Consider the following 25,282-nt stretch of genomic DNA (forward strand, 5'->3'; position numbering starts at 1 on the left):
CTTTCTCTGTACTGATTTCTGCTGCTCCTAAAGGTCCCTGAAATGAGGAGTGGGAGAGCAAAATGATGATGTGCTTTCAGAGCATGCACCAAAAATGCTTCTGTCCTCTCTCTACAGCAATATGTCAGCCCAAGCACGTGAGTTGGTGGAGCTAATGAGAAGCAGCTCGGTAAGTGAACTGTTCCTTAGAAACATCATGGTTGGATGTTTGGGCTGCCCCTCAGTGCTCCTGTGGTCTCTGGGGGATGACTAATTGATGGGACATTTGAACAGTGATGAGTGCTTTACGGATGAAAGAAAAATCAGTGTCTTTATCTCTGGTGTGTTTTCCAAGATACATGTGCCAGGGACTAGTCATTACTATTAGGAGATTAACATTTACCTAAGCAAATCCGCACAGGTAGTGTGCAAACACACAGGGCAGAGACTAACCCTCTGGATGGGCTGAATCCCTGCCATGTCACAAGGTTTTTGGGGAACTGGCCGGGGGTCTAGTGTTGGGGAACAACCTGCTGTTGCTGCTCTGCTGAGGGCTGCAAGGGGTGCCCGCCAAAAAGGCAGCTCACTTTTAACAGAGCAGCAGGTGCTCTAGCTTGAGGTTTAGGGGGGAAATGTGGGAGAAAGCTGAAGCTATCCTGCTCCAAGTGTGGGCTGAATCTGTCTGAGTGTCTGACTGGGTGTGATTTGTTGCTCCAGAGTATTCCCTGTAAGGGAATTGGAGTGACTGGTGCTCCTTGGCTCGGGCTGAATGGGAACTGCATAAGCAGGATTTGTTAAAGCATGTGTCTCTGTGTGCCAGCACTCCTGATGGATGCTGCATGCTAGCCCCACTGTCAGTTACCAATTGTTTGGCAGAGTGAAGGGAGCTGGCATGGCTCTTCAGTAAAATAGTACATGGCTCTAGGTCTTTGTTTTATTCACTGCTTTTTACACATCGTTAAAAGGAAGGGGGAAAAGTCCCTGCCACACTTTGCCTCTTGGTGAAAAGCTTTCTGAGCGGTGTTGGTGAAGGAGGAGAATTCAGACCTATGGGTGATTCCCAGGCCCTTCCTCTATTTGTGGGATCCTTTCACAGATGTTTGTTATGTAAATGCACCGCTCTAAAAATAGGTGCCTTTGATTCCTTTCTTTGTACTGAAAGCTACAAAATGTTTTGATGAGATCCAGCTCTCAGCAGCGCCTATTGTTAGCCTGTGGTGACGTGGATGCTGCAGCTGCCCTTATATGAGCTCAGTGAAGTCACCGGCCTCCTGGACTCTTCTATTTTAATCTGCTCTGTTCCCTGGGGCACCCCGCTCCCCTCCTGGCTACAGGGGCAACGCTTGCCCAGCTGGCAGGGATCCCCAGCAGCTCCTGTTCCCCAGCTCGCGTCGGTCACTCCAGCATCCGCGACCCTTCCTCCCCGCGCTGCCCACAGCACTTGGCTGCGCCTGGCAAATGTCCCCTGCCTGTCCCTGACCCGAAGCTGGCATCTATTTCAGCACGCTTGCTGCCACAGATGCACGTCCTGTGCTCAGCCACCCTGACAGTCCTTGTCTGCCGAAGGGGATACCCTTACAGAAGCCAAGGTGACTTGCAGCTAGGCTAGCAAATAACTCACACGTAACCCCAGACAGACGCTTTTCTGCTGCTGTCTTAACTCAGCATGCCTTTTCTGCTGTTCTGCTGGGCTCTCTGTACCCTCTGTATTTGCATCTGTAAATGTTACCTCTACATGCCTAAGCGATGGAAACTGAAATCTGTTTATTTTATGTGCCACTAGAAAATTAACTTCAAGGAGGACTGGAAGCTGATCACTGTCCTCGTTGGAGGCAATGACCTGTGTCAATACTGCTTTGATAAGGTTTGTATCTCTGAAGCAGGCATGCTTGTTTGGGCACTTGGCAGGTGACCAGCCCTGGAAATTTAACCTTTCTCTCCCTCCATGAGCCAAAGCTCCTCTTTGTTTAAAAAGCACTTAGGACTACTGTTCCTTTCATCTGTATTGTATCAGCAAGAAGTGCACAGCTTTTAATTTTGGGGCGCTGTAGCTCCAGAGTAATGCATTATTTAAGAACCATCAATCTGCCCCGTATGGAACAAAGATATAAACAGAAGAGCTCTTCCAGCTCAGCTGGACAAAGTAATCAAGACAGTGTGGTGTCTTTGGCGTGTTGTTAGGGGGACACAAGTGAAGCTTTATTCTGGGAAGCGTCTCCATGTAATAATTACTGGGGATGCCTGTTTCTCACTTCAGAATGACACCAAATGAAATAACATAAGTTTATAGTGAAAAAGATGTCTTACCTAGCTGCCGGCAGCCATCCCCTCTGAAAAGGTTCCTGTAACACAGACTATGAGGGCCTGGGCCCCAGCTCATCGAGATAACTGGGGATCATTCTCTCAGTTATGGTCAGTTTCCTTTAGAGACTGCTGCAGGCATTCTTTGGCCCCCATGGCTGCACCTCTATAATTATACTCACAAAGTTGTTTCGCCAGTGGGTTTTGTGGGGTCTGGCTGCCTCCATATCAGTTTCCCCAGACTGGCAGTTTAAAAAACCAAAACAAAAACAAAGCAGCAACAACAAAAAAAGCAAACCAAACAAACCGAGAAATGTATTGCTCTGTTCATAATGTGGTCTGGGTCCAATAAAAGACAACGTGAAATCTGAGGATGTTGCGTATGGAGTCATTAATCAGGGAAAGACTCTGTCCAGAATTATTCTATACCTCTGGATTTTCTGCAGAGATTAAGTGAATACATTAGTGCCATGGAAATAGAAGCACTGCCAACCTCTGTGCATGTGGCAATAAACCTCTTGATCCAAAAATATATCTGCCATCAGAAGGAGAAAGGAGCATTGAGTTGGTATATCTTCTCATGGGACACCTCGCTAATAGACAGTCTGTGGACTCAGTTTTTCAGATAAAACAGTTAAACTTCTTAATTACTGAAAGAAGACTGATCCAATTTTATTTATTTATTTTTTAATTATACAGGAAACCTATTCAGTGCATAACTATGTAAAGCACCTTCAAGACGCTCTGGATGTTTTCTATGATGAGGTAAGCTTTTAAGATACCCTAGCAAGCTATGTTCCTGGCGAGCACCCTCGTGTTTTTCCTCAGCTCTGACAGACTTGCAGTGATCCTGTTTCATACGAGGTTATCTTCCAAATAGCTGGAGTCATAATGCAGCACTGAGGAGCAATCTAACAACTTGTGTTAGACAATACCCTGCGACAGTGGGCTGCAGTTTTAGGAAAAATGTGTTGCATGGTGTTTTTGCCATGGACCGAACATATCACAGCCTTACTGCCAGTTCTGATGGCTAAACCAACTGTGCAAAGTTTCATTTACCCTAGAGAAAATGAAAATGCCCCAGGGAGTGAAGCAGCATTTCAGCTAGCTCGTGCTAGCTGCCAGGGATTTTTTGGCTGACATCCACTATACATCTCCTTCCCCCTCCCTTTATATGTTACCCTTGCACATGCCATTGGTTGCAGCCAGTGGAGTTTGCACTGACTCACTGACCTGCGGATGGCACTTCGTTCTCGCTTTGTAGTGGTATCATGTTCTCTGACTCGGTATGTCTGTTTATTATAATCCCTGCAGCTTCCAAGAGTCTTTGTCAACATGGTGGAGATACTAGAGATTTCTGGACTGCGTCAGATCGCAGCAAGCTCTTCAGAGTGCGCTCTGACAGGAATGTAAGTGAGCAGAACAGGTCTTCACCTTTAAAGTGCTTGGATTTTTTGGGGGTGGTTTTTGGTGTTTTTTTTTTTTCTTTTCTGATCAGTCTAAACTGCTGCTACAGTAAGATAGCCACGTTGAGCTTTCTGAGCCACTTTTATTGCTGCCATTAGATGAATAACACCGTTCACATTGATTTTCTATTACTTCTTCCAATACTTCAGCTAAAAGGCATGCACCTGTAGACTGCAGTCAGTCATCACTTTTCTTAGCTCTAAGGCAGCATATCATGGCATAAATCACTATACAATTGCCATAGTACTGAACTTCAAAGCCATTTTCACCTAGCTGTTCACTGCTCCGCAGCTCAGGCTGACATCCCTGACGCCTCTCTTTGCATTCAGTGCTGCATCACCTGTGGTGCAGGTTGGGCTGCAGAGTGCACAATGCATGACCAGGAGATCCTTTTCCCACCAAATGGAGGAGACCAAAATCTCAAAGACTGAGGGAATAGATTTAGAAATTAGCAACGCCTTCAGAGGAGTCAGCATGGACGTAAAAAGGCTGTTTAGTCTAGCAGAGTAAGGTATAACAGACCAGTGGTTGGAAGCTGATGCCTACTGAATTCAAATGAAGTAAGGCACGGATTTTTAATAATAGAGATGACAAACTGCTAGAACACACTAGAGGGGAAATTAGTGAATTGACTGTCTTGCTTGATGTTTTCATATTCATTCTAGGCACCTTCTTAGAGGATGTATTTCACTGAATTATAAGTTATTACCTCTTGGTCTAGGGGTAACAGAATGAAACAAAGTAGTCTGAGGAGTCAGATCACATGAACAATTTATCTTTTCTACCTTTAAACCCCCAGATTTCTGAAATTCTGCTGTATGTCACTATGTAGTGTTGTGTTTTTTCATTGGAAAACACGATATGCTGCTAATGTGTGACATAATAAGTGCATTTGTCTGACTTTTAAGAGTTGTGAGTATTGCAGCTCTTACTGTCTGTGACAAGTGTTCCCTGAAAATGACGTCAATAAGGACTTTTTTTTCCTGAAGTATCTGTCCTTCCGTAAGTCGACAAGGAGGATCTCTCTCTGCATATAAACTTTGAGCAGTTTTTCTGAGCTTCTTGAAGAGACACATTGCTGAAACACTGCATAGCCTGCTCTGGGTTGGCTTTTAATTTTAGTATTTCTTTCATTGAAGGAATATTTGCCCATGTTTCTTAAACCCCAAGGAAAACTCTTCTGAACTACAAGAAATTAAGAGAGTTAACAGAGATTTTCAGGTAACGCCTTGATTCTGTAACTGGTCATATTATATTGTGTCTCTTTTTATATCTCTTCTTTCACTCCTCTTCTTCTCTCACACGTCCTCAGAACTGAGAGGGGTGACTTGGAAACTGCTCAGCTACAGTTTAATTAAAACCCTAGCCTGCTAGCTGGCTAGCAGCAGTGCAAGTCTTTCCTGCCTTGTGATTTGAGCTCAGTTCTGAGATGGCAGCAGATTGAAACTGGTTTTGTTTTCCAGTTGCTGTTTGGACAGCTGAAAAGGAGTTACTGATGACGGCTGTTTTGTTGATACGTGTCTGTTATGAATCCATTGAACAGCTCACATGAATTAACATGCCACTGCAAGGATGACAAATTACCTTGCGTCAGCTCTGTTGTCGTAACTCTTAGCAGAGAAAATGAACTAAACTAACCTGATATTCCTTTCTTTTGACATGCGCTGAGAGTTAGTACACAGATAGCTTACCATGGGTCAGCTTGCTATCTGAGAGTAACTTTTCATAGCCTCAGGGCTTAAGATTCACTCAGATTTAACAAAGGCTATAAGTAGACATTGGAGCAGAAGATTTTTCTATCATTATTCCTGTGAATACAAGGATTGCTCTGTCAGCTCACAGTATGTTCTCCAGTCCTCCATTCTGTCTCTGGCAGTGGATGTTGTCTGATTAATTTCACCATGCTCAAAGGGTCCATACTGGAAAACATTTGTATAAACTTATCCAGGGGGATGTTTTCCTTAGCTAAGGGAATGGGGCTAGGACTGTTCTGAGGCATGACCAGGAGCCTTAGAGTGTATAACCATAAGCTGGAAAGTAATAATAATATGTTTTTATTATCTATATGAATGTCTGTGCCCATAGTTTTCAAAAGTAAAAGGTGATTTTCAATGCTTATGCATTATTTTATTTCAAGCACACCTTTCTGGAAAATTAAGCATGCTTTGAATGTCTCAAGTTGGCATTCTGAACTCATCCTTCACTTCTAAAAATTTTGGTCATACTCCTTTTTCTAATTCTCTGTAAACTTTAATCTTCTTGTGCTTGTGAAGCACTGATTTCAATAAGTGAGGTATGAAATACATTTTTTGCCCCCCATTAAGCAACTTTACATTTCAAATTATCCTTGTTTCTTTGCATTTTGCTCATGAAAATCTCTTCCAAATTATTTTCTTTGCCAATCTTTGGACTGCTTAATACTATTCAGCTGGATTTGTACTAATGAGCTATGCTTACCTACATTGAAAGAAGTGCGATACGCATGTTTTTATGATAGCTGATAAATGGTAGATGAGCCTTGCGAGTTACTTTTCTGTTTCTAACTTTGCAACTCCATATAGGCTGAAGCCTTACAGCTGGTCAACAGTGGTCGGTACGAACAGCGTGAGGACTTTGCAGTTGTTGTGCAGCCATTTTTCCGAAACACCTTGTTGCCCCTGGATAGGGTGAGTCCCATTTTTCTTTTCCATCATGCAAGGACCAGTGTCTTGATTTCTAAGTCAGTAAGATCCATAAGGCAAGGACTGTTTTTATTTCCTTTGCACAGTCTAGCAGCACACAAATATTTGCAGTGGCCACACAACATGTAGGCACCCTCTAGCTTCATCTGAATTGCATGTCCCCTTTTGCTTCCACTGTTGGAAGGCTTAGTTGGCCTTCACCACAATTTTCTTCCAATTTAGGTTATTGTATATGTTCAGATTACCTTCACATGGAAACCAGCACATGGGGAAGTATGTTGTATGCCCAGCTCACCCAACGCTGGAAAAAGCAAGCAGCCTTTGAAGTCAAAGGCTGATTCTCCCTTCTTTTCTCCAGCTCTAGCACTGCATATTCTGTGTAGTAAAGGACAAATTCTCAGCATGAATCGTGGCCAAAACTATTCAGTTTTACATAATACTTACTTTGTCATATCATCCCTATTTTGTTCTGCCAGCCTTCAAGTCCAAAGGATGGTTATCATTTTGACAGTGATAAGGCAGATCTTCCCTAAGACAGACATTTGCCTCAGCTGGATAAACCCACAGTTTTTGATGTTTCCTGAAATTCAGCACAAGTTTCAACACCTGAAAGATTTTAAGCCTATGTCTGAACTGTGGAAGTTTAACAAGCAAAAATAAACAATCCGTTTTTTTTTTTAAATAATTCTGTTCAGTGTGGAGCATTGCTCAATGGCAGGGTCCACATAAGAGCTGTGAATATTGGTTTAATGACAAGTCTAGATTTGTTATGGAAATTGCAGTGTGAAATTGAGCAGGATGCATTACACAAAAGATCTCAAGATGTGGAAATCTGCCCACAGTTAGGAGCACCGAACTTCATCTGCATTGTCAAAACATGAGCATATTGCCTTTAGGAAGATACCAAAATTGTAAAGGAGTATGGCAAGTCCAGTGCACTTTTCGGATACACTTTTAGATATTGTCAGGTCTCAAAGCTTAAAGTGAGCTTAAAAATGTATTTTGCTTTTATTGCAGGATGGCAAGCCAGATCTGAGCTTCTTTGCTGCAGACTGCTTTCATTTCAGTGAAAAAGGCTATGCTGAGATGGCTATGGCTCTCTGGAATAACATGGTAAGTGGCTACAAAGTAGATCCCCATGTGTTTAGGGAAGGAGTCCCAACAAAAGTTCGAGAAAAGTGTCCAAAACAAAACAGTGAGCATATCAATTTTGTTTCTTGCTAACAAGAGGAGGACTACTGAACTTGAGATCCTTCTCAGTCTGCATTGCTTGGGAACACAACCCAAAGCAATTTTGTTGAAAAAAAAAGAAAAAGAAAAAAAACACCAACCTGTATAAGCTGTTGCTCATTCAAAATGAGAAACCTTGAGAAGAGCTTCAGCGTACTCTGGAGAAAAATTCCCTTCTGATTTTGTAATTAATATGCACTAAAGCAAAAATCAGCCCAGTTAAACATGCAGTCCTGCAGCTTCCTGAAAATATCTGTTGAATGAGCTTGCCTTTCTTCAGTGAAGTCTGTTAGATTTATTATGAAAACAAACAAGTGATTGAATTTTTGCTGCCATTAATAGTGTGGACATGTTGTACCACCCACTCTAATATCTGAGGCAGTTCTAGCAGAGTCACTGAAACTAATGGAGGACTGAAATCATACCTATGATTCCTTTACTTGCAGTCACATTCCTTCTGCAGTTTTAGGGGAAATGGTAACTTTTGAGTAGTGCTGGCACAGTGTGTAAGAGGCATATGCTGGACTTGATAACTCCACGGTAACAGTCACTTTTGGAACTATGTTTTTTCCCATAGTGGAAGGAAGACTATGGCATTTCCATGCCACAGGGACATTTCCTCCTCTTGTCTCATGAACAACACTTCCCAAACACACTGTGCAAGCAGAAGTGCTGTATCCTGGTTTGTGCAAGAAACAGGCATAAATGGAGGAGAATTTATTTTCAATTTACTTAAAAGTTTGAGCAAGATAAGAAACTTACAGCATATTCCAGAATGAACTTCAGCACAAGGGCTGGGAAATCCAGGGCAGAAATCTATGCAGTTGCCCAGTACAGCATATGAGTTGTAGGTCCAGGATTATAGAAAACAGTGCATGCACTTGTGCTGAATAATAGATTTGTACACACTCCGCCAATCTGCCTGTTTTTCTATGTCAGGCTTCACTGTCTGGTACTCCAGCTGATGGCAGCCTGGTAGGCTTCATAGCTTTAGCAGGGCTAACAATGGCCCAGAAACCCCTGGCAAATGTAAACAACATCCAAATTGTGCATGGCTGCAAGTCCAAGAAGAAAGAGGCAGTACCTGGGCATATGGTAGCCTTAAAGTGGGTTTGTTGCCACGCGGTGTTCCTGTCAGCCGTTACTCATTCCTGAATCACGATCAGTCCTTTTTCTAAGCCACTGGAGTTTTATTCTGTCCAGCTGTCACTCATTTCCTACGCACATAAGAATATTGACACAGCTTTCTACTGGGTAGTGGAGATTGGCTTCTTATTAATGCAAAGTACAACTATTCAATCCACAGAGCGATGTCGATACGTGTTGATTGGACTATTTCCTAGTTAAATCTAGTTCTTATAACACATCCCGGCTTTTCATTCGTTGTCCATGTACAGAGAGGTTGTGCAAGCTTACTGTGAGGCTGAATTGTTTTTCTGTTCCCTGAAAAGCTCAGCAAGCAGTAGGCTTATGGCCAAATGACATGGATTCTGGTCAGTACACACAAAGGGCCAGACTGTGCCTGGCCGCTGCGTGGGTACGCAGGGGTGAGGATGGCTTGGGAAGCTTCTCCCTCACCCTGGTGATCTCTGCCCTTCCAGCTTCATGCAAGGCAAAGCGTGCTCCTGCTCTCTGAAGTCAGAAAATGCTGTAGTCTTAACAGGTCCCCTTTGGTTGCAAATCCACCTCATCGGTCCCCTGGCCCAGGAGAAGAGCACACAGACAGCATGTTTAGCTTGTGTTAAGCCTCCACGTTTGCTATATGCCCTTATAGAAGAGCCATGTGTTTCTTCAAGAAATTGTTCTGTACGCTCATGGGTTTGAGGGTGCTGTCATCCTCAGACCTCAGAAGCTAATGCTGCTCCTGAGGTACAGATCACAGAGCTGAAGTGGGGGAAAAAAAAAGCTGACTGCAGAATTTTGCATCATATCATCCTTTGCCTGCTCTATGCCAGACTCTTTACCAAGGGGTCTGGCATGGGCAGCGTTACAATTACCGACAAATAAGCAGTCAGACAGAACACTACAGGAAATGAACCACATATCTTACAAATAATCACATCGGAATTTGAGCTGTTCCCTTTGAGGCGCAATAAAACTACCAAATTCAGTCTCCACGACATTAACTAGCAGGCAGGGCAAATGATTAGGACTCATGAGTCCAGCAGGACCCCATGGCAATCAGCAAAACCTGGCACTCTGTTTTTTTTTCTCATCTTCTCTGCACTTCCTAGCTTTCTTCCCTTCTCCAGTCATATTTTTAATACGTAAGGCACCAGACCCTGCATCTTGCATTGGTTCATCTCTTTCCTTTAATTTTTTCAGTCTCTATTTCTATTTTGTATTACCAGACCAGAGAGAGGAAGTATTCCCAGTGTTTCCATATGGGAATCTTATTAGTTAGAATTTTTCTCCACATTGTGTTGGGTTTGTCGGGGTGTTGTTTCTCTCCAGCATACAGCTGACACTTCAATCACTTGAGAACAGTAGATGTGTATATATGGAGCAGCAGAAGCAACAGCAGCCCTCTGCACTGTATTCCCAGAACTGCTGGATGACAATTCTGCAGTCCTCTATGGGCCAGTCCTCAAGTCATTACTTCAAGCATGTCCATACACAGTTGTAAACACTTCAGTTAACGTGACTGATCAAGCTTCTACTTGTTAGCTTAACTATGGTAACGGATGGCATGTGGAGTCCTTGCCAACCACAGATGTTGTGCCATTAGCCTGGACATATTTTACTTTGCATTTGAAATGGACTCAAAGTGAGCCTATGTTCGGTTAATGCAGCTTTGCTGACAACTGCTGATACAAAAGGCTCTGTTTAATTCACTTCTTGCAATCTTGTGAACTTAGCCTTAGCTAAAACTCCCAGGGAATTATTTGTCTGAGTGAAGGCTGCAAAGGTTGGTACTGTCTCATCCTGTCTCTGTAACTCTGCATCACTTTTGAAGCTGCTTCCACCACCATGACACCTAAGCATCTTTCTTTCAGTACTGTGCTTAGTAACGTGACTAAATTCTGTCATGTGATTGTTTTTTTGTGGTTTATACTGTCATTTGAGATGTATGTGGCAGACCTGGGTGTATAGTGAACCACTTTGTTCTAGCAGAGTATGTGCTAGTAGGTTATTTTCTCCTACACTTAGTGCAGAAAGAGGAAAGGCTTCTCCTGTTCCTTGCTTCCTGAGGGAGTTTTTCTGCAGACAGTACATCAGATTCTCGGTGTCTTTAGTTCATGAATGTTAAAATGTTTGGAAGCTTTCCTGTTATGCACCTTCCCCCACACTTCTTCATTGACGCAAGAACCTAAAGATTGGAAGAAAAGTTGTAGCCACCCAAGTCAGGAATCTGAGGAGAAAAAAACTCATTGTTTACTATTGCTTTTCCCTTCCTCAGATGGAGCCAGTTGGTGAAAAGCAGACCTACAACAACTTTACCTATGACAGATCAAAACTGAAGTGTCCAAACCCAGTAAGTAAAGTCCAAGAGGCCAATACTCTCCTTTGTCCACTTTTATTTTTCTTCTTTCTTCTTATGGATAACTTTTTTTTTTTTAAGAATATCTTTGTGAAGGTTTTAAATAGCAAAAATACGCTCCTATTTTGTTAAACATAGGAAATTATACTGAGGATTTAATGCAAAAGAATTATCCTTACTGCAGTGGAAAGCCTCTACTTTAAGCCAGTTTTAATGAGTCTACATACTTCTATTTGGTTGCCTGCAGCAAACAGATTTGGAGATGATGCCATCACTGCTCTTTCTGGACTGGCTTCTCCTTTTTTTTCTTCTAGGAACTTTCAGGCAGTAGGGCAGGAAATAGTTTGAGCTAAGACAGAAGGCAGAAACAGTTGATAGTCTGTCTAGAGACTGACAGTTTGCATCTCTGGGAGGGGTGATGGTATATTGTCTGAATGCTGCCTGCCAAGTGGCTGTGGTCAGTAAAACCTTTGATCTCCCTTTGTAGGAGAAACCCTTTCTTTCCACGATGAGAAACAGTGAATTCAGGAATTCAGCTCTCAACTCAGAGAAAACTGAACCTTTGGTGCCCTACTGGGCTGTCATTGTGGCAGCGGTAGCTGGAGTCCTGGTGGGTTCTGCACTCATCTGGGCTGTGTCAAGAAGAACCACGAGACACCGACGACAGACCGAAACAGAAAAGAACATGAAAACAACATCTCTGTAAAGCAAGTGGAACAAACATCTGGTTCTGCTGAGGCTGCTCTCTGGTGTGACACAGAGAACAGGAGAATAAAAAAAATGGTTGGACATTAATCGAGCTTGGTTAGCCAAGGGATTTGGGGGCCCAATAATATTGATCAGAAATGCACTGTAGGACTAGCTTCTGCAGGTCAGTGAAGTGGGCAATGCCATTCAAAGTGTTAAAGCTTTTTCATTCCGGGATGCAGTTCTTGGTTTCATGAATATTACATAGGCTGACAATTGCTTTCATGAAGCAAGAAAACTTGTTCATGTACTTTGGCACCTTATTTGCACATCTGCCCTTTTTTTCTTATAAAACTCTGTATATAAAATGTTAGATTCAAGTCCATGATTGTAACCTGGTGTTCCCTAATACCAAAGTAAGTGCAATAAAGAAGAAACAGCATTTTCGCATATTAGATTCAAGCAAGACTGTTGAGTTGAAGCAGCTAAGTTCATTCTACACAGGAAAGTACCATGCCATGGAAACATCGTCAAGCAACTTGTGAGCAACCCAGAACATCCATGTAGCATCCATGGTGCAGTGCTGGGCACCCTGTCCACTGCCTTGGACGCAAGCCACTGTCTGTCTGAGATTGGATGTGGAGTTGGGCCATGCACATCACTTCTGCAGGGCTAAATTGCTTAGTCCCATGTCCTCCTGCCCCGTAGCTGTATGGCAGCCGGTCCAGAATGGCTCTTCCTGTGAGGAAGTAATTTCTTCACTAGCAGCGGAGTAGGGGATCTAAACAAAAAACGAGGTACATACTGGTAACCTAGCCTGGCACTCATGAGACCTGCGGTATGTTCAGATCTCCCAGACTGGAGTCTCCCTAGTTGTTCTCCAAGGAAGAATTTGCAAAGTTTTTTTCAAACTTCTGATCAGGAGTTCAGAGGAGAACTTCCCTGGTATTTAGACATTCTTTGTGTTATACTTGCAGGTCAATTTCTAACCTGCTAGCATGGATGATACTACATAGACGCCTTGTATTCTTGTTTTTCAAAACCTTTATTTCATATGTCAAATACTTTTAATTTTGATTTTATTGAAGCCAAAGTGTAGTTTGTAATGGTGTGATTTTTTTGTGAGGCATCAATATTTCCAGTCCATAAATGCAAATGAGCTGAAAATTAAATTGTTCAGCGGAAAAAATGTTCTGGGATTCCTAAACCTGCTCACTATGCACACATAGAAAGTGTTCAGAGTCCTCCCTTTTCCATTTCACTCACTGTTCTTGCAGGGATAAAAAGAGGTGGGTAAAATACAAATGGTATAGTCAGGTTTCAAGAGCTGTAGCTCTACTCGTCCTTTCTTTGATCTGCTCTCAAAGGTTGGACTGTTACTGGTAGGACTGTTGTTTACATAAATCCTATCCACAGGTGTGTCTGAGTTTGGAAGCTCTATATGCAGCCCCAAACAAGGATATATTTGGAATGCAAAACAAAAGCACCTGCATCTTGTTTCAGTGCAGCTCAAGTATAAGCTCAAACAGCCCATCTCTGCTGCTCTTCCTGTGCCTGTCATCAGTGTGCATCATTAACCATCTACCTGATATCCCAACTGCTGGTAGTTATTTGGTTCAATAATTGGAAGCAAATGCAACCTTGAAACTGTAATGCAGGAGTGACAGCTACTATACTCCTGTCCATTCCATGGCATCCTTACCTCAGACACGTTGTAAAACATAAACATCCTCTGCAGAACCTTTCATCAGTGCTAGGTATGTTGAAGGAAGCTGAAAAGAGCAGTTCAGTGCTGACACACCTTTCTAAACGATGTGTGCATGCATGAAGTGGAATGGGAGTCCTAGAACACGAGTAAGAGCTACAACATACTGCACGGTGCCTCACATCAGCTTCTTCCTGCCTGGAGATGGATGCAAATCTGTTTTTTGTGTTTCATGCTGGTGTTCCCTGCTAGAAAAACTAGGGAGCCCCTTTCCATTCAGCCTAGGAGGCTGAATTTTGCTCTGAGCTTCTGAACGCCAAAACATCAGAGGTGCACCAGTTGGGTAGTGAGGGAAATAGATGGCTCTAACCTCTCCAGCATTTTGAAGGATGCTGGTGGAAATAATACTTATTGGCTTTGTGATGCTTCTGCAGCAGGAGACTTTTCTCCAAAGTTTCTCTGGGTGCAATAGAGCTCTACTACACTACCCCAGCAGGAGCCTTAGGAGGTGGAGCAGGAACTGGTGGCTCCTTACTTAGTCTATGGAAATATCTTCTGGTACCTTTCTTGTGTAAACTGAAGTATGTGCTGAACTGCACTGATGTTTAAAAACAAACAAACAAAAAAAAAGATCAAGAATCATGCAGTTTGCAGCTATTTTACAAGCAAAACTGTTTCCTTGAAAATATTGATGCCAAGCATTCCCTCTGTGCTCATTAAGCAGAGGTAACATTAAGCTGGAATGAACGACAAATTATTGGGTCTGGATCTTAGTCCGACTGCATTCAGTGTAGCGTTAAATCAGAATGTAATCTGTGTACCCTGTCTGTCCGTTGTCCATTTTTCCCTCTTTTCCTTGATAGCATGCCCTTGGTTTCAGTTGCCCTGTGGTATTTTCCCTCTCCGGACTGCTGGGTGGGCTGGACTGCTTACTGATGCACCAAGGAGGAGAGGCATAGGAGGAACTTCAAGTCGGTATGGAAAAATGCATGAAACGGAAGGTGGTTTAGTCCAGGATTTCACTCTGGACAATGTCGATCTCACCTGCTGCTGAAAAGCACCTCTTCCGTGTAAAGTGGCTTCCTAATGTCTTCTGAAACCAGCGAGCAGTCACTGTCCACGCAACTGCTGTGGCTACAGGCTGCGCTGCCCAGCTCAGGTGGTTGTGAGGGGCAGCCGGGGGTAAGTGCTGTGCCTGTCCTTGTAAAACTGATCCACCCCTCAAGCAGAGAAGTGACAGAGCCTAATAAGTGTTGACAGTTTGTCTACAGCTTAGGCAGCAGCTGAATTGAAGTTCTGGCCGCTTTTTTTTGCTGCCGAGGGACCTCCCTCTTGTCATGGTACAGCATCTGCATTTTGCTTTGTAGGATCAGATGGTACAGAAGAGTTTCACCTAGTGTGATTTTGCCCCCAAAGTCCAGTTTAGATGCTCAATAACTAAGGGAAGGGATGGAAAATTCAGAAAAACATCTTACCAGTTTCTGGATGGTGAGATAGGGGAGAAGAGATTCAGATTACAAATGATATCATTTTAACAGCTGATTAATCTGTAATATGTGGGGACACCCGGTCAGGAATTTTGTTACTTTGAGGGGAATTTATCTAAAATGTTGAGTTCAAACAACTACACCCACTAGACCTCCCCTCTCTGCCCCTCCCCGAGAGAGGGGCTTTGGTAATCTCACCACTCAGGCATGGAAAAGCCCTGGATTTTTACAGCTCCGCAATCAGGTTATTCATTTTCCATGAGCTATTTAAAGAATTTGCTCTTGGGGAACCACAGGTTTGCAATGCTTGCTCCTTTTTTAGCCATTTTGAAAGGAATGTATCTGAGATTTTGGGAACAGCAAGATAAAAGACTGTCCAAAAGGTGGATCACAAGTTACTTAAATGGAATGTGTTTCTGGGGTCTTTGACCATCACAGGGAGGGATGCTCCTGAGATCTATCACGTTTAAACTATTTCTATCCTGAGTACACAGTTTGCACATCCAGGGACCTGAGAATTATTTCCAGCAGCAGTAGTCTGTATCCAAAAAAGAGAGTGGTGGAGGAGGGGAAGGAAGCTGGTATGTTTAAATGTAGCACATGCTGAGTATCTTCCATTTAGCTGCCAGCAACTGGCCCTTCCATCACTTAGCTTTCTTGGACACTAGATGTTATGCCATCTTTCACCTGTTGAATTCCTTTCTGAGTGCAGCGATTTTCTCATGCATTTTGAAACGCAATACTGTCAGCACGTGCCTGACAGGTGCAGAAAACTGTAGCTGCTGTTGATGAACATCCCAGCACAAAGCAGAGTTTGTTCTGTTTTTGACCATCTGAGAGAACGATCACCCAAAAGAAAAGACAGAAAGACTGTGGCTTGAGCTACTTTAGAAAGTTAATCCAGTGAAACGTGGGACAGCTTATTTAAGAAATGGTTGGGACTACCTGCTGGCTAGAGGCTGGAAGAAGCTGCCTTACATCTTTCCATTCCCGTGACCTCTGTAACTGTCAGTCATAATGCAGTCATAACTAGAATAAGTTATGTGGATTTTACTGAGAAAATTTCATTCATGAACTTTGTTTTTGTTTTGTTTTGTTTTTTCCTAATTACAGAACTTACAGAAGTCAGGTATGAAAATGTGCCCATGTCCTCTGTCGGACAGAGTATGGGATCAATGAACATGTTTCAGTGGTAGGGTCCTTTGCTCTCCCCAGGCTTTCTGCTTCCTTACAAGAAGGATTTAATAGTCCCTTTGGACTAGCAGTGCTCCGTGGACGTGGTTCAGTGAGAGGCAGTAGAGGATTTCTGCTGTTGATAGCTGGGTTGACCCCAGGGTGAGTTATTTCAATTGGAGAAACCAGCCACTTCTGAACATCTAACAGAGCCACCTCACTGCTGTAAAGTGGTTATGGATGCGAAGAAGGAAAGTAGCCTTTACTTTCAGATGGTCTGAATTGTAGCCATCACAGATTCTTTAAAATTCCTTTTAGTGTTAAAAAACTAGCCATGAAGAAAAACCCTTTTGCTACCATTTGTGTTGGTTAGGTGACTGGAAGCACCACCTGAGGGCCCCAATGGGCTTAGGCTGCAATAGGAGATAATCCCCCACCTACCGAGCCGGGGCTGCGCAGCAGTGGTTCAGTTCAACAGCAGCAGGGAGGCTGGGCCTTGGCCATTTCAGAAAAAAAGTGCAATGTCTTTGCAGTGGGTGAACGAGACAAAGTACTTTTGGTGCTCTTATACCAGCTCGTGCTTGCAGTCAGTGCCTTCTCTGAAAGTCGTAGGAACTGGCCAGCTCAGCAGCTCTCCACACGCCAGGGATTTACTTGCTGGGTTGCCCGTGGGTATCCTTTGAAGCAGCTTTTGGATCCAAGTAAAACACAGGAGTTAGAAATGACTGGGGAGGATGCAGCTGGATAGATCAGACAACAGAAATCAGGGATGCACCTTGCAAATTTCTACGGCCAGCTCTGCTTAGCCTTCACCTTTCATCAGCAGTCACCAAGTTCAGTGCAGATGTGGGGACCCCCAGACAGCTCACCTGTACGCGCATACAGCCTCTGGGGCCTGGAGTGCAGCAGCTCCTTAATGTGCAATGGCACAACTGTGCAATTACGTGACTCATGTAATGACCCTGAGTAGCCCTCCCGGATCCTCTGGGGATCCGAGGCACGGACACACCTCGGCTGTGAATCCCAGACAGCCTCAGGGGGAGGTCAGACAGCACGGTGCTTGCGGTAGGCAACAAGATAACACCCCTGGGAATGTGCAGACGCAGAGCTTCAGGTATCTCAATGCTTTGCGAATCCGAGAACAGAGTTGACGGCAGCTTCTGGAGAAATCATGTGGGCTTTTGTTGGACCATGCTTAGCAGGATGAGACGTCTGTATTCCATCCCTTTAAAAGTCACCTACATTAGCTTTTTGTGAATCTGGGCTGAAAATGACGCAAATGCCTCTCGGCCCTTGACATAACATCTCTCTGTCACGCACTCGTTTTGTGGCATGAGCTGACCTTTTGCTGCTGCCGCTCCTGCTGCACTTGTCAAACAGCCTCTTCACCCTTTTTCCCCTACCTGAGACATCCTTTTGGTACAGCTGTCAGAAATCTGTGGTGCACGGTAGGTAAATAAACCAGCCTGGCAATTAGGACATTCCCCTGACTGTTACTTATCCCACAACTAAATATTCAATGCCTTTGTTGAAACATGGTTTAAAGTGTTTTACAAATATTTATGAGGGTAATTTGTGTGTCCTAACATTCCTGTGAGATAGTCTTATTACCCCCCTACTAAAGATGATGAAATTTATGTGCAGAGAGGTGAAGTGATGTGCCCTGGGCTACGCGATGAGTCAGTGACCGAGCAGGAAATTAAAGCCAGAAGTCCTGGCTCCACAGACACAGCCTGGTTGTGTAACCACTACACAACTTATCACTCAATCACTAACACAGCCGACTAGTTGCTGTGCCAGTTTTATGCCTGGTGTTCCCCGCCGAGTGCAAACACAGCAAAACATCGGCAGTCTGTACGGGCGGCGAGGAGCCGCAAGCTCCGTGGCACGCAGGTCACCGAGAACCAGGTCTGCCCCGACGCCCCCGTGCCGTGCTGGGCACCTTGCAGCGCGCTTTGGCGGGGGCCCAGCCCATGATCAGCGCAGGGTGGGGAATGGAGAGCAGGGAGAAATGCGCTGCTCTCCTGTCGTGCTCCCACTTGCAAGACCCACGCCCAGCAATTAGCTCGCCGGGTTCCTCCTCCTGCCTGCGCGATGCGAGGCTGCAGGTTGCACCCTCTGCTTGCCCGGCTTTGGAGGGTTCCTTATGTGTTGCTTAGAATAGGAAGGGTCAGGACTTCCAGGGATCTGAGCTCAGCTCTGTCTACACGGTGAAATTATGTCCTTTGGGACAGAATTTTTCTTGCAGAAAAAAATCCTCTTGGGAAGAAATGATGTAGCTGAAATGGAGGGTTTTTTTCTTGCATTGCTAGTCAGTTCGTCTGCCATTTTTTTACTTGGTGGAAGAGAAATGATGGTGAAAAAGTTGACCTAAAGTGAAATTTTCCTTTTTAGAGTGTTATTTCAAAGGTTACTTAGCTATTTAAAAGAGTATTTAGCTTCAGGATTTTCAGAAGTGCAGGATGTCTGCCTTTTTTTCAGCTTTTAAGCTGAAAGCTTATAGTTGAAAAATATTACAGATTTGGAATCTTTTTATCTTTTTTTTTCCTTTTTTTTTTTTTTTTTATAATATTACCATCTCGATTGTTGAAACAGGAACTAACTCTAAACTGTCGGCATGTCCAGGGAGAAAGAAAAGTTCTTTCTTCTGAACAATTGCAGAACGTCCAGACTTGCTACGTAAGTGCTTGAGAGGCAGCCTACCTGCAGAGCTAACTCCTGTAGCGATCAATGGGCGCTGTTTGTTCCAGTAACTGTGCCAGCTATGAGAGTGACCACAGGCTGAGACTGCCATTGTGTTGTGTGCGGTTGTCATCAGTGCAGCTCGACAGTGCCAGCATGTAGCTCTACAGCCAAATTATCCTTAGGTGTCTTCAGTAAGAGACCACGCCACGTTGGCACCACTCTGCAGCAGCTGCAGCGGCTGTGTGACCTGACTGACTGGGCAAGCCTTTCCCACCGACTCCCACAGCTCAGAATTAAAGAAAAAAAAACAAGTGTTTTTTCTACTGAAGGCTGCCCCCACGCAGCTGGCATCTCCCCCAGCATGCCCCCAGCTCACACCTTCACCAAGCTGCTGCTCCCTCCCCAGGAAGGGCGATCTGCATTAATAGGGAGCCTGGCACCAACCCTGCCCGTCCTCTAACCTGCAAACAGCAGCCCAGAGTTGGGGAGCTGCTCTTGTGCTTGCTCTCATCCTCCTGTCTGACCATTTTTAGCAGAAACCTGTAGCTAACTCAAGCTTTTTGTCTTTGAACCACCATGACTTTATATGAAAGCAATTGGGAGCTGGAATGGATCTGCTTGATGGGAAACAGGGTTGCCTCTGCAAATTATCGAATCCTAAGATTATGTTATTTGCCAACGTGTTCTCCTTCGGTCATCCTTGGAGCTGCACCGACTGACTCCTGGCTCCAAAAATCTGATTATAATTTAGTCTGGCCGCTAGCACCAGCTGCCTTTGGTTTCTTTTATCTCTCTGAATGGGTCAAGCAAAAGTGAGGTGCTTCAGAGCCTGCTCCCTGCACGAAACTGAGGGAATCCAGAAACGTATTAGAAAGGCATTAGCTTCTCCTTTTCTCTCTCTCTCTTTTTTTTTTTTTTTCCACTGGAGCCCATCCAGATAGAGCACAAACAAGGAGAGGATAAATGCAAAGTGCTCTGCTGCCCTGAAAGCATGCGCTGACGTCAGCTTTCGTGAACTGGCACTTTAATCATCGCATGGGGAATGTTTCTCTCTCTCTCTGCAGCCTCACTTTGAATTTCTCCCTGCATGAACATCAGCATTTATGGCAAGGAAGATTTATGTTCTTTGCTGGTTAAAAAGGGTAGTAAATTTGTAATGCTTTTACAAGCTGCTAGACCTAGAGAGAGCCCTGGAGATCCAAAACCCCGTAGGCTCAGACTGGGCACATCAAGGGCAGCAAAAGGGCAAGCTGCTTTCTGTACGTATTTCCCAGGCACTAGAAGCTAAGCTGAAAAGCAAGAGAGCAATCACCATACACAAGAGAGTTACTAGCTTCTCAAAGCCAAACTGTGCAAAATACTTTGAAAAAAATGTGTAGGGTACCTGACGTGAGGGACAGCAGATGTTGACCCTTCTCACGAGAGTCAGAGCAGCGATTAATTCACTGGAGCTCACAAAAGCACCCTGAGCTCCGCGATGAAGCGCTCCGTGTGTGTGTAAGTGCCTCCCTGTGTTGTTGCCCAACCTTCTGCTAGGATTTAGCCGAGCCTGCCCTTCTGCACCTCCTGCCGTGGAGCTGCGTTTTCGGTGTTTCCCTGACGTTGCGAGGGAGCGCGTGTGAAGCCAGGGTACGATGCGATGCACCCGCCCTTCCTTGGCTGTTTGCTGTGGGTGCGCCAGAGGTGAGATCTGCCCCCGGCACCGTGGCCGTTGTGCTGCGCGAGTTAGGATGGATCTCGGTGGAGCAATTTAAAGACAGATTTCAGTCTTTACGGTGCGGGGAGATTACTTCACTCCGAACGTTCAGAAATGTGCTGGGAGGGGGGGAGATGACAGAAACTCATGATGCTAGCAGGCTATTGTCAATGTAAATGCAGTCAGCTGGTCCCATCAGCTGCTTTCATTAGACCGCCTGCCTCACAACAAAGTGGTTTCCTAATTATAGCCTTGCCTTCACCCTCGGTACAGCACAGCCCTGCGCCATCAGGTGCTGTTGCTTCCTTTACGCCTGTCGGAGCACGGGGCAGCACGGAGCTGCCTCAGCACCAGGGCCCCGCTCGCCCGTGTAATTAAAGCAGGATTAGAGAGGGATTTGTGGCGGCTGCATTCTTACTCCATCGCTCCTGCACGGTGCGGCTCTTGCTTCTTATGAGGGCTTAGGTGGCTAAAAAGCTCGCGGGCATTTAAAACACATGCACGCACACTTATACATGCACATATGTATTCCAGTTAATGGTGCATTTCCCAGGTATTTGCAGACTTCTGGGGTGATGTGTAAGAAACACAGAGAGATAGGGAGTGAGTGAAAAGGTTGTCATTAAAGATTTAGCTAGAATCCCCTCCTAGTCTTCCTCCCAGCTCCATCTCTCACACCAAAAACACATGAAAACTAGAAATATTCCTTCCTACCAGCCACATGGCCATTATACTTTACTCTCTTATCTTATAAAAACAGATACTCCCTCTTAGTTGCCTCTCCCTCAAGAAAGCCAAATTTTTTTCCAGTTGAGCAGCCAGCAGCTATCAGCTGAACTCAGACCACCACACATCATGAGCTATCTGCTGGAAAATCCTGAGTAGTTTTGTTTTTTAATAGTTAGTTTGATGTGCTTTTTCCCTGTTTGCTTTTTGGATTTCGAGTGCTTGGTTAATGTTTTTTTAAACTTTCAAGGCTGGAGACGTTTTTTACTTTTAAATGAAAGTAGCAATTTTCATGTAATTACAGAGTTGTATACAACAGCACCAAATGTTGTGAAATCCACGATATAATCTTCGCAATGTTCCTGATGTCATTTCACAATTTGACTTGCTGATAATAGAACCCGATTTTGTTTTCCTGGTCTCTCTAAGCCTGCTGCTTGCGAGCCATTTTTTAAGTACAAAGTTAGTTAAAATGACCGGCCTGCTCCTAATCTCATATTTTTGATATGGTCTGCTGCTCACCAGAAAAGAAAATACGTGATGGCCTGGCTCTTCCTGCAGTTTTTCTAGCATAGGCTCAGCTACGGCACACCAGCCTTTTGCTGCTATCTCATATTAGCTCCTGGGTTTAAATAAACTACATCTAGTGACTGCAATCTTTGGTTGTTATAAATACATTTTTGATGATACAGAAGTGTGATATAATTTTTCATTGCGGTCTTTTTGGGTATTCCTATACTGATTAGAACTGGACAGAAAAACAATAACCAGTTACAGCCACTGCAGGCCAGCAAAAACACAGGCCCACAGAAATTCACATTTTGGATGGTGGTGAAGTGTCCTGGTTAAAATCTGGGGGACGTTTTGGAATGAGGCATTTCTTTTTTCCATGAAAAATGTTTGTTTTTATAGCAACACAAAAACTCACGAGGCAGATTTAAACAAACAAACAAAAACCAACTGCATAATGATCAATCCTAATCAATTATTTTTTGAAGACTTGTAACATTCAGATTTCATTCCAGCGTGAAACGAATACTGCAGTGCACGTTTCAAACTCACAATTTGTGCAGGGGAGGGCTTATCCTTCTGTCAGCCCCAGTGGCGGCAGGTATTCCTGGTAAGCAGGTACCACGTTGCTCAGACCTGGCGGCGGCAGAGTACCCGGTACAGTGATGTTGCTCTGATGAGGACAGAAGACCTGCTGCAATTGAGATGCTCACAGCATTGTGGTTCTCCCGCCATATTCGAGCTATTTAAAGGTTGCCAAAACGCGTGTTGCTAGCAGCCAAAGCAGCTCCCTTGCCGTGCTGAGCCCTTGGCTCTTCGGCGGGGTTTGTGGCACCCTGTGGTACCCAGGCCGGAGGTCAGGGAGCTCTGCGTCCTGGTCTGTGCTCCTGTGGCACGACGTAACCTCAGAAACACTTGATGATTCCATTGCAGCGAGATGTTAATGTATAAACAGTTATTTAAAATGCTGTGTCCTGAAATACCCACCTCACGGAGCAGGGAAATAGCCGTCTATTACCGCTCTACGGCACCGTATAATCAAGGGAACTGCCTGGTAGGTGACAACTGTGGTGCCCTCTGAAGCCACGTGGCTCTGAGCAGCGTTCACTAGAAAGCAGTGGAGAAGTGACTGTCGGCGCTTCTGGCCCTCCCTGGCTCCTGACGAGTAGCTGATCCTCTGGGATGATCTCATGCGATCACGTCTAAGTCTGCCGTGCCCACTTGATTGGCATTTATGTGCTGGCAACCTTTATTTCCAAGAGCTACAGAAGCTATTCAGCTGGGGCTGCAGCCTGGCTGCTGACTCACCCTGCCGAAGCTGGATTCAGATCTCTCCTAACCCGTTCCCAGCAATGAATGTCTGAAGCTTTGCAACCACGCTGCTGTCTGCCTCATTTGTGTTTTATGCCCTAGGAGAGAAGTCTTTCTTCCCTTCTCCCTTCTCTGACTTTTTTCTAGACAAAAGAACACAAGGACGAGTGGGACCAAGGAGAAGAAATCCCCCGTGCTGTACATGCAGCTGTCTGCATACCCCCTGCACCTGTTTGCCCTCCCCATTTTTGACCCTGCACAATCCTAGGAATTCTTTCTCAAAGATCTTTTCCTCGGCTATCTCCTGACAGTGGCCAAGATGGCCACCTGCCATCCAGAGGAAGAGGAAGGCTGGGCACAGGGTTTCATTTTCCTTTGGACTGGGGCCTCCCGCTGGTCCTTGATCCATGCCCAGTGCTCCTTCTGGAGGTGCCCCCGCTTTCTTCTTCAATCCGGCACTGCATGCAGGTGGCTGCTCAGGCTCTGCTCCGCGCCTTTCTGTATGCCACGGTGACCTACATACCTGTCCTTCTCCGCATGTCCCGGCTCATCTGGCCCTCCCTTTTCTAAGGGTGATAATAAAGGAGAGACCTTTCATTATCTGCTGGTCTCCACCTTCCAGTCCCTAGGTTGCATGTGGTGCTATCCTCCACTCTTGTTTGTTTGTTTCTGAATAAGAGCTAACTAACCTAAATGATTTCCAGCCAGGCATCTCTGTGGAGTATTAAACCTTAATCCATCCACAATCTTAACTAATTGGATTGCTTTGTGGAAGAAAGCTGCCTGTGGTTTGACTTTCTGCAGCACAGTTAACAAAACACCACCAAAAAAATAATCTAATTACTGTTAGGAAGAGAAAGCAAACTGCATCACAGCTTACCCTCTTGCACAAGAGGTATAGGCACTGCTGAAATTTGCAGAGGAGGTTTTGCATGCATAAGCAAATCTATGGACTGCGTGGTACCTAACATTGCTCTGCCCTTGTAGGTCAGTTATGCAGGGAATAAGCAGCAGCATTCCTGCAACGAGTCATGCTATCGTACGCCTAACTTGTGCTTCTCGTACCACTCAGAATGTGAAATGCTGCTTCTCTCGAGAACGTCTTACAAGTAATATCATACTTTTGCAAACAACACTGATGAATTGATAAAAGCAATTAAAAACATCAGCAGCCAGGCTGGGTGGTTAACTAATTAATTTGAGAGCTAAGAGTCCAAGTCAGGACAGTAAGTGCATCCACTCGTCACAGAGGCACCGTGCCTACCGCTCTCTGCGCCAGTGGTTAGCACAGCAGTGCTGCCTGCTGCTGCCCCTGTCTCCTAGGCTATGGGACATCTGCTATGGCTGCATAAATTACATTCAGGAGACCAAAAATCAAGCATTCCCCCTTGCACTCCTGCTCAAACACTCCTTGTAATGCCACCACATCCACACTGAAAACGCTGCCGGCGGCTCCTCGAACAAGGTCTGCAGTTCACATATGCTTTCTGCGTCGTGCTGCAGACTTCCCTCCAGCTGAAGGCAACCAGAGGGAGCCCAGCTGTGATCAGTTACGGTCAGAGCCACCTGGGGTGAGAGCTAACCTGGGGTGTAGGAGGTCACTTGCTCACGCTGGCTTGGAGGGGCTGAGTCTGTGTGCTCTGTGCTGGCCTTTGCCAGGCCCGAAGGTTTTGAAGCCCAGTCTGTCTTACGCTGTGTTAATCCCATATGGATGTCACCCCACAGACTCTTGATTCACAAAGGTGAGGTTGATGTCAACTAGCCCAAAAGGTCAGCCTGGGAGTGCTTCCCGTCGCCTCTCTGACAAATACCACCAGCTGAGGCTGAGTTGGGATGTAAACCAAGCATGCCGAGCACCAGAGACCTGTTTGAATCCCCAGAAATGAGGTGAGGGCTGCAATGATTTCATTTCTCTCAGCCCTTTTTAGGAGTCTAGGAGAACACCAGTCTTTAAGCGAATCTCGACTTAATGCATTTAGGGCCCGTGTGATGGATGGTGTCTATAAATACCATGTAAGCGCACAATAGGATATTTAGCATACCATTTTCAACAGGCTTCAAGCCAGGCTCTGTGCCTGGCTCCTGCAGGAGCTTCCCCAGGACTGGTGGGATTCTGTGTGTGCTGTGTCCTCAGCATGGGGACCACCCCCATGGGGGCTCCCT

At 44.9% G+C, this 25,282-nt stretch overlaps 1 protein-coding gene and 1 long non-coding RNA gene across 14 annotated transcripts in view; one reads left to right on the forward strand and one right to left on the reverse strand.

The window, feature by feature from the left end:
* PLB1 (phospholipase B1) overlaps positions 1-12,981 on the forward strand; it is a 100,829-nt gene extending 87,848 nt beyond the window's left edge. For 7 of the 13 annotated variants that reach the window (XM_083832088.1, XM_083832096.1, XM_083832095.1 and 4 more), the window contains 9 exons: positions 118-169; positions 1,763-1,843; positions 2,980-3,045; positions 3,595-3,689; positions 4,887-4,968; positions 6,309-6,413; positions 7,446-7,541; positions 11,059-11,133; positions 11,627-12,980. In XM_083832088.1, the coding sequence (XP_083688214.1) occupies positions 118-169; positions 1,763-1,843; positions 2,980-3,045; positions 3,595-3,689; positions 4,887-4,968; positions 6,309-6,413; positions 7,446-7,541; positions 11,059-11,133; positions 11,627-11,845 (871 nt within the window). In that variant the 3' untranslated portion in view covers positions 11,846-12,980. Of the gene's footprint in view, positions 1-117; positions 170-1,762; positions 1,844-2,979; positions 3,046-3,594; positions 3,690-4,886; positions 4,969-6,308; positions 6,414-7,445; positions 7,542-11,058; positions 11,134-11,626 lie in introns of all 13 variants that reach the window. The other 6 variants (XM_083832090.1, XM_083832092.1, XM_083832091.1 and 3 more) reach the window with 2 other exon arrangements.
* LOC310897935 lies at positions 1-25,280 on the reverse strand. Its single transcript, XR_014582809.1, has 2 exons — positions 20,261-25,280; positions 1-37 (listed from the first exon to the last, which is right to left on the reverse strand). It is a non-coding gene; the product is annotated as an uncharacterized lncRNA (long non-coding RNA).
* Positions 25,281-25,282: the final 2 nt, after the last annotated feature.

Source organism: Anser anser (assembly GCF_964211835.1).
Source record: "Anser anser genome assembly, chromosome: 3".
NCBI classification, from domain to species: Eukaryota; Metazoa; Chordata; class Aves; order Anseriformes; family Anatidae; genus Anser; species Anser anser.